Source organism: Nicotiana tomentosiformis, chromosome 12 (genome assembly GCF_000390325.3).
Source record: "Nicotiana tomentosiformis chromosome 12, ASM39032v3, whole genome shotgun sequence".
NCBI lineage: Eukaryota > Viridiplantae > Streptophyta > Magnoliopsida > Solanales > Solanaceae > Nicotiana > Nicotiana tomentosiformis.
In genome coordinates this window covers 27,740,017-27,748,668 of record NC_090823.1, presented here as the reverse complement: position 1 = coordinate 27,748,668, position 8,652 = coordinate 27,740,017, and the positions used below count along the sequence as shown (strand labels likewise).

The 8,652-nt window shown below is 33.7% G+C and overlaps 2 protein-coding genes across 5 annotated transcripts; one reads left to right on the top strand and one right to left on the bottom strand.

The window, feature by feature from the left end:
- The first annotated feature begins 722 nt into the window (after positions 1-722).
- On the top strand, positions 723-5,700 carry LOC104111172 (protease Do-like 5, chloroplastic). Of its 4 annotated transcripts, none has more exons than XM_070191651.1 (9): positions 723-829; positions 911-1,023; positions 1,464-1,579; positions 2,303-2,411; positions 2,801-2,863; positions 2,971-3,059; positions 3,387-3,540; positions 4,463-4,524; positions 5,472-5,700. In XM_070191651.1, the coding sequence occupies exons 4-7, from the start codon at positions 2,391-2,393 to the stop codon at positions 3,460-3,462; spliced, it is 249 nt and encodes an 82-aa protein (XP_070047752.1). In that variant the 5' UTR covers positions 723-829; positions 911-1,023; positions 1,464-1,579; positions 2,303-2,390; the 3' UTR covers positions 3,463-3,540; positions 4,463-4,524; positions 5,472-5,700. The 4 variants fall into 4 exon arrangements, with proteins under 4 accessions (XP_070047752.1, XP_070047749.1, XP_070047750.1 ...); XM_070191648.1 differs by having other exon boundaries at positions 3,637-4,524; XM_070191649.1 differs by having other exon boundaries at positions 3,387-3,544; positions 4,069-4,524.
- Positions 5,701-5,900: 200 nt separating this feature from the next.
- Positions 5,901-7,334, bottom strand: LOC104103185 (mitogen-activated protein kinase kinase kinase 20-like). Its single transcript, XM_070191647.1, has one exon. It carries the CDS (start codon positions 7,212-7,214, stop codon positions 6,243-6,245), a length of 972 nt encoding a protein of 323 aa, XP_070047748.1. The 5' UTR covers positions 7,215-7,334; the 3' UTR covers positions 5,901-6,242.
- Between the last annotated feature and the right edge of the window lie 1,318 nt (positions 7,335-8,652).

Sequence of the window (8,652 nt, the reverse complement as noted above, 5' to 3'; positions counted from 1 at the left end):
GCCAAAATGCGCCGAATTATCCTACGGGCTTCCAAATCTGGATGTACGCCTAAGTCCAAAATCACCATACGAAATTGCTCGAGACCTTAAGCCGTTGAACGGGACGCTAATTCTCAAAATGACCGGCGGGTCGTTACAATAATTATCTAACTAACATGATAAAAAATTTCATTTGTGTAAGTTTTGATGGTGTCATTTTATTTTAAATTCATGTATTATGCTAATGTAATACTCCCTCTGTTTCAATTTATGTGAATATATTTTCTTTTTAGTCCGTACTAAAAAGAATAACTTCTTTCCTTATTTGGAAACAATTTACCTTTATGCAATAATTTATAGCCACCAAAAATATATGTCTCATTTTACACTACAAATTCAAAAGTCTTCTCTCTTTTCTTAAATTTTGTGCCCAGTCAAATGTGTTCACATAAATTGAAATGGAGGGAGTAATATTTTTCGGCATTTAGATGATTGTTGTATTATTATACATAAAATTTCTCTCATTAATTAAATATTATTATTTTTTAATAAAATAAATATTTAAATCATCATGTGTCATTATTAACATGCAACACACGTTCATACATATTAATTTTTTCAATACACCCCAAAATAAATAAATAAAACTTTTAGAATAGGCCGTCATTAATTGAAAGAAAGAATGATGGCGCTAAAAGTATCAGTTGTGACACGTAGTCTAACATTATCTGGTCTGGTTTTAATACATCACTATCCGTCGTCTTTGGAGGTATCCTCCCCTCATTTGCAATCCCATCAACCTCAAATTCCCCCTTCTTCTGTTTCTTCAACAAATTCGCAAACCCAATATGTAAAGCTTTAATTGTTACGTCTTCTCTTTGTTTCCTCTTTTGTTTATTCGTCTAACTCTGCTACTGTGCTTTAATTTCAGAGTTTATGAACTTAAGCAAGATGAAGATAAGAGTTGTTCAGCTCTTTGAACTTCAGCAAGACAAAGACTTCAAAGCATCATTTTTTGTCTTATCATCTATAGTAATATAATTGGTAAGCTTATTAGTTCTAATTAATTTAATAGCAGAACCATTTGGTAGAAAGCGTAGCTAAGGAAGCGAAGATCGTAGGTGTTGATCCAGCATATGATCTGGCTGTTCTTAAGCTGTTAAATCAACCTATTACTTATTGTTGTTGCCAATTGTCATTTTGTTACTAATTTATTCTCTATACTGGTCAGCTTTATACTGACAATTCTAATTTCTCCATCAAAAAGATTTTATATATTGGTCAGTGGAAGTAAACTATGACAAATATGATATTAACTAATCCTTCCATTCTATATTATATTATAGACACTTTTTGAGTGGGAATGGAAGTTAAGATATTAATTTGGTTTATACATTGTATTAGTGATTTTGGAAGAAAATATTAAAGTAATGGTCAAAAAGTTTGATGGAGAAAAAATCATATCAAAGTGTTAATTTGAACAGTGTTAAGACATCTAATCACTCTGCCGCTGCTTTAAGACATCTAATCACTCTGCCAAGAAGAAGTAGAAGAAGAAGAAGAAGAAGAAGAAGAATTGATAGTAGTTCAGCTCTTTGAGGTAAATTTCGCACTCCAGTAAATAAATGAAAAAGAAAGAATTAAGAAAACACTAATAATTTGTTTTTCTTATTGGGTGTTGTGTATTAGTAGTAATTGACTTAAGTATGACGGAAATGAAGATAAATTCAACAATGAATTGTTGTTGCCAATTTGGTGCTCCTTTTGTATTTCTCAAAAACAATTTCCTGTTGAAATGATATTAAACAAGTGACAAATAACCATTACGCTTTATTAGAATAGAAATCAGGAACAGTTTGATTAGTGCTAAGAACTATTTTGTAATGTGAAGAGTGAAGTACTTTTGAGATTAAGTTCTATGCACACGATCATGTCACTTATTAAGTAATTACAGTCAAATTTCTTGATAAGCATTAACTAATTATCTGTTAACAATGGTAACTATCAAGTATTTCAAGACAATTTAACAGTATTGGACATCTAAGTAGACAGCTGTCTTGAACAATAAGTTCCTTCTAAGCCATTTGAATTGGTATGTTGCTCCACACAACGCTAATATGGTATAACATCACTAAGAAGGACATAAATCAGACCTAAAAGAAAATTTAAATGTTTCTTAATCAGGTCATGAATAAATCATAAGAAATCTTCACAGCAACAGTAAGATGAAAGCATCAACGCATCATCTTTGTCTTATCATGTTTGTTGACTCGTAAGTTTATCAGTTCGAAATGCTGTAACAGAACTAATGATGCAAATGCAGGAAACTCCCCCTTCTGTTGTTTTCATTAAGGACCTTGAGTTGGCTAAAGGCTTCAATGGCTCTACTACGGTGCTAGCCAACGACGAGAATGCAACAGTTGAAGGGACAGGTTCGGGCTTCATTTGGGATAAGTTTGGTCACATTGGATGATTTTTCAACTTTAAGGATTACAAATATGCAATGAATATCTTCAATTTTCCATCTTAATTGGATTAATTCTCCTGCTGCTTATATCAAGAAATTTAAATGCCTCTTCTCAAGAAAGTCAAATGTGTTAGACTTGTATTTAAGATTCCAATGGTTTTTACTTTCTTACGGCCGCCAAAATTTTCACACTTGAAATTCAGTTCTCTCGTCTAAATTTCTAACCCTGCCTCAAATCTTGCTTCAGAGTTTGCTATAAATTTGTCTCAGTATTGATCAAATATAATGTACCTATAATTCTGAAATCAAACAGTTCTCTGAGAATGGGGCATGATTATTTTGAATTTATCGCAGGTTACCGATTACCATGTCATTGCTAAATTAGCTACTGATCAAAGTGGACTGCAGCATTGTAAGGTTTTCTGCATTCCTGGTGTTTTATCCCTTTGTTTTCTGTTCCTATCTGGATATTGAACCGCACTGCTCCGTTTCAAGTCATTCTAATTTTAAAGGTTTCTATTCAGGTTTCTTTAGTAAATGCTAAAGGAGAAAGCATAGCTAAGGGAGCGAAGATCGTAGGTGTTGATCCAGCTATGATCTGGCTTTTCTCAAGGTGTTAAATCATAACTGTTCCATAATATGGTTTCCAATTGCTATTCTTATTTAATAGCTATTTTGATCATCTTTATAAAGACAATTCTATTTACCCAAATTTCATGGTCGAAGAAAACTATTACACAGATGACATTACCTAACTCCTTCCGTTCTATTTTATATGACACTATTTGACTAGCTGCAAAATTCAAGTGATAGTAATTTTGTTCATAGTGATAGTCGACAAAAAGTAGCTAAAAACGTTTGTTTGGATCATTTAGATACAAATCTTAAGCAAGTAGCTAAAAACGTTATAGGATACTAAACATGAAAAAATGATGTGCAGAATAAAGTTGTCTAACAACTTTCGATATCTAAACATGCTGATTGGATTGAAGAGTCCCCTGGTTTTAGTTGTCTAATATTCAACTGCAGATTGACGTTGAAGGTGATGAAATAAAACCAAGTCTCTGCTGGTACCTCCCATGGCTTACATGTAGGTAGGTCAAAATTGCTTTGCCATTGGAAATCCCTATGGATTTGAAAACAGTCTGACAACTGGGATAATACTTATCTACAATTTATTTATATTTCAGAAAGATTTCCATGTGGAGACTCATTCTATGGTTTCATTCCCAGGGAAAAGCCTTTCTAGCATTTATTTTTCATGCATTTCTGCTAAACCTACTCAGTAGAGAACTTGTAATCTTCATTTCCTCTTAGGATGTAAAATGTTTCCTTTTCTATAAAAGGTCAACTCATTGCTTTTGCTGTATGTAATGTCATCTGATATAAATAAGGGAAATATTTTGTTCAACTCATAATGCTATATACTATCAACTCCCAAGAAAGTCAGCTTAGGCCTAGCCAAAAGGGAAGCAAAATCTTAAAACTGATTAAGTTGTTAAACTGATTTGCTCGTGTTTCTCCGTGCAATGGGAAAGGAAAAAAAAGATAGAAGAAGCATAATCATGGGGGGAAATGGATATTATTGTAGTTTATCTGATTATTTCAAATATTACAGGTAGTTAGTGGATTAGGCAGGGAAATACGGCACCAAATGGAGCCGCCATTAAAGGACCTATTCAATCAGAGGCTGCCATTAATGTTGGTAACCATTTTTCCCATATAAGAGATTTACTGGTTGCGAGAAAAGTTTAGTGAATAGCACTATGGTCACCTCTGCACAATGCACTGTTTGGATAGGACGTAAGACATTGTTTAGAAGGCAAAAAGAGCAGAGCCAGTTAAATAATGTGGTTTACTTGAGCATGAGGTCAGGGCAGAATGCTGGTTTGATTCAATTTCTAATCGCTGAAGATGGTCAAAATAGATTACTTTTCCTTGTCTAAAACTCATTATTCATCAGGTTATGCATCTATGGGAAACTTAGTTTTGACCTATACTTACTACCTTATGCAGGGAATTCAGGTGGTTCATCTGGTCGTGTAATTGGTTTAAGTAAGGCAACCTCACCCGCAGCGGTAAAAAGTTCATTGCTTTTGTTGTTTCTAGAAATTAATTGATGTGGATATTGAAGCCCACAACTTAATGAAATGACGGAGTGCTGACTATATCAATAGCCTGTTGTTTGATTCATCTGGTTCGTTGCATGCTGACTATATTAATAGCCTGTTGCTTCTTTACACAGAACTTGTTAATTCTTCTGCTATATGTTGATTCCAAATTTTAAAGTGATAACTGCTTAATTTTTCCTCGAAGTGGAATCATCAAACGTATTAACAGTATCCTAAGCCAATATACTAGCTGTTAGAATTTTGGGGCCCATAGGATCTGATTCCCTGATCCCTCCCCTAGCAATTAGCCATATTTAACATATTTCCATGGGAATTCAAGAGAAGTTAATAGAAATCAATAATATAGTAAAATCTTGATAAAAATCCAACTTTTCAAACAAAGATTAAATGCTAAAGGGATTAAATTATAGATCAGTTCCAAACTAGGTGACAAAACAGGATAAGATTAAATCTAATCAAAATATCAAATTTCCCTGATAAAGCCTAATCACAAAGTTAGACCCTATTTATATTACAAAAGCTGTAGTTCACTCCTTTCTCCCTGGTGGCTCTTGGTTATTATGTAGATTGCCATCATTTTATGATTCATCCAAAGAACCTTCTGTCACCTACTGCGAAATTGCATGATCTGAAAGAAATTAGAGTTCAAACTTGTTTGATGCTGTAGAGTTGGATATTGAATCCGTTAACCTGTACCAGATATTTGACCATCTTCTAGTCATTTCAGTTACTTGATCTTAAATGAACTATGTATTACTTTTCTTGCTGCCTCCAGGAGTTTAATACCTCTGGTCCTCATGAATATCTTATATACGGAGAAACTTACTATTAGGAAAAGATGAAATCTGAGTGAATTTCTTTCTAATTGCTTTTAGATTTCAAACATGCTGCAGGCTCCGGTATGTCCTCAGGGGTTAACTTTTCCATACCAATTGACACAGTTGTACGGACCATGATCGTTTATGGAACAACATACATAGACAGATAATGAACATCTGACATCAAAAAGCTACTTCTGCACTAGTAAAAAAAAAGGCTTTTCTTGGAGCTGGAGAAAGACCATGTTGTTAACTGCAATCCTTGTGGTGTTTAGTCCATATATGTATTTTATTTGGTTCTTGACTTCTTTCCTTTGGAAATTTTTTTTTATAGCAATGCTCTTTGGAAGAAAAATTTGCAGTCACAAGCTGCTCATGTGTCACAATTCAGAAGTGGTAAATGCACAATTGAGAGGGTGTAGAAAGAAAATAACTTTCTTAAGACCAGATAATTACGACCATGCTCCCACCTTAGATCACTGAGTGATTCATGTAAGCAGTAAATGAAACACATGTGAAGTTCCTGCAATCATGTAACATATACTACAAAGTAGACAAAACAATAACCAATCTAACATATAGTTGCTGCATTTCAAGACAATTTGCAACTAGCTTGATCCTCCTGAGCCATTTACAGTTGGTCCACACAAAGCTAATATGGTTTATTATCAGTAAGAAGGCCATACATCAGGCCACAACTATCAAAGCTAATACTGTGGTTTAGTATCAGTAAGAAGGCCATAGATCAGGCCACAACTATCAAAGCTAATATGAATTATACGTATTCCTCTACTTTTAACGAACTCTACCGCTAATAACGAACTAATACACATCTGTAATTCAACTTTAGGGGAAAAGCTTGAATGGTATGAAATGGCTACCAAGAGTGTCACGACTGTGTGCGGTGAACATGTCCCTCTTTGAAATCCAGTCAGTCGAAGCATCAAGAAAATTTTGTACGAAGGGGTGCTTAATCAAATCTTCTGCTGTACATCTTCTTTCATGCTTTTTTTCAAGGCATTTCTTTATGAAATCCATCGCAATAGCAGAAACATCTTTTGGGATTTTCGGATGCTTGCAAACAATATGCAATTCTAATCCATCCTCTTTTCCTTTGGCTTCGGCTTCAGACCAAACCATGGTTCCACTGATCATCTCACAAAGAATGCAGCCCAAGGACCAAATATCGCTGACTGGTTGAAAATTTCCCTTCTCTATAAACTCAGGGGAGACATAACAGAGACTCTCTCCAAGATACATACTGCTTTTTAGGCAAGTTTTTTCTCCTTTCCTTTGTGCTGAACCGAAATCCGCCAACTTCAATCTATTATTTACTCCATTAGCATGAATTACAGCATTAGGAAAGACAAGAATGTTTTGGGGGTTTATATCACAATGAATATAACCTTTGCTATGAATGTGAAAAATGGCCATTAAAATTTGGTAAGTGTAATAGGCTGCCTCTTCTTCAGAAATTTTCTTTCCCACCTTTGAATTCAATAAATCTCTAAGTGTCCCCCCTTGTGCAAATTCAAGCAGCAGATTATAGGTACTTTTGCCATTTTCAAGGCTTTCGTCCTCACCAAAGCAATGAAGAATGTAGGGACAGCCCCTAAGCTCTTGCAAAATCTTCCCTTCCTTTCTCAGAGGAGAAGAGTATTGAAATTCAGACGATTTAACTGCAGCAAATGGGGGAGAAGAGAAGTAAGAGGGATCCCCCATTGGTGAAGCAAAATATACCGAGCTTCCATAGAAACCGGTACCAACAACATAGTGTTTCTTCCAATGCAACATCTTTTCGCTTTCTTGATTATCCATCCTTCAATTTTTCTTTTAGGCTTAATTTCTTGATGAATGAATCACTTTCTTGATGAATGAATATGGCTTTCTTGATGAATGAATCACTTTCTTGATGACTGAATATGGCTTTCTTGATGACTGAATATGGCTTTCTTGATGACTGAATGAGTCTCTGGATTTTTTTGAAGAAGAAGACTCGACAAACTAAAGAGAAGCTATTTTTTTATCAGATATGAAATATATATACACACTTACCCAACTCAAGTCCGAAATATGACACATTGGTAAGTCGTGTGGTCTATTGATGTGACTCTTTACATAGAAATTTCCCTTTTTTCTTCTCGAAAACACAAATATTTTGTTTAGATAAAAGTCAATCAAAACTTTATGTCATGATAAAATCTTATTTTCTAGTATTAAATTAAAAAGGTCCTTTTTCGTCAAAACTATTATATATGCTTAAAACATACTAAAAGGGAAGTCCTTTAGTTTCCACTAGTATAGTTTTTGTTACAAATTTTTAAAGGGAAATCGTCCACTTTCCAATATTGTCTGCACTTAATATTCGTTATACTATTCGGCTAAATTTATCGCTACCGTTATACTATCCAGTCAAATTTACTCTTACGATCAATAAGTTTTTAAAAATTACTCCTTGATCTGTTAAGTAATCCAAAATCTCCCAATTTTCTTTTATTTAAATTACTTTTTATTCTTCTTGCTCCATTATTTTCAGAAAAACAATTGATGTAAATACTAAAGGTACTACATTGTACAAATTATTCATGGATATTTTTAATTACCAATGCATCCACTTCTCTTTCTGTGATAATGGGTTTGAAATTGGTTCAAATTTTTATTTAATTTTCAACCATATACACACGGTAGAATTCAGTGGGTCTATTTATTGTGTATTATATGCAGTTGATCATCATGTATGTAGATGAATATTCGAACATATTTTGTTATTGTCTGGTTTATTTAGAGTTCGATTGACTAGCTTAGGAGTGCACAATGTGTAAGCATATGATTAAAACAAAGTTGAATTCGACAATGTAAAGTCTCCAAGGAACTTCAACTTCTATCACTAATGCTTGCAAAGTCTACATACCTTTGGTGCAACGAATTCATTAAAGTGGGGTAATGTAAATACTTTTGGAATTTAGACAAGCTACCTAATTTAGATTCTTTAATTTATTATACTTTATTTACTAACCGTTGTACTATTTTAATATTTCTTTCTCTTATTGTTTTCAATTAAAAAAATAGGTAAATGCCAATTACTTCAAAAATAGTGGATCAAGAAGAAGAATATGCGACTTAATTAAAATAATTTGGGAGATTCTGGGCCACCTAACGGACGGAGGGGTAATTTTTAAAAGTTTGCTGATAATAGGGGTAAATTTTGGCTGAATAGTATAACGGCATGGATAATTTATCCGAATAGTATAACTGA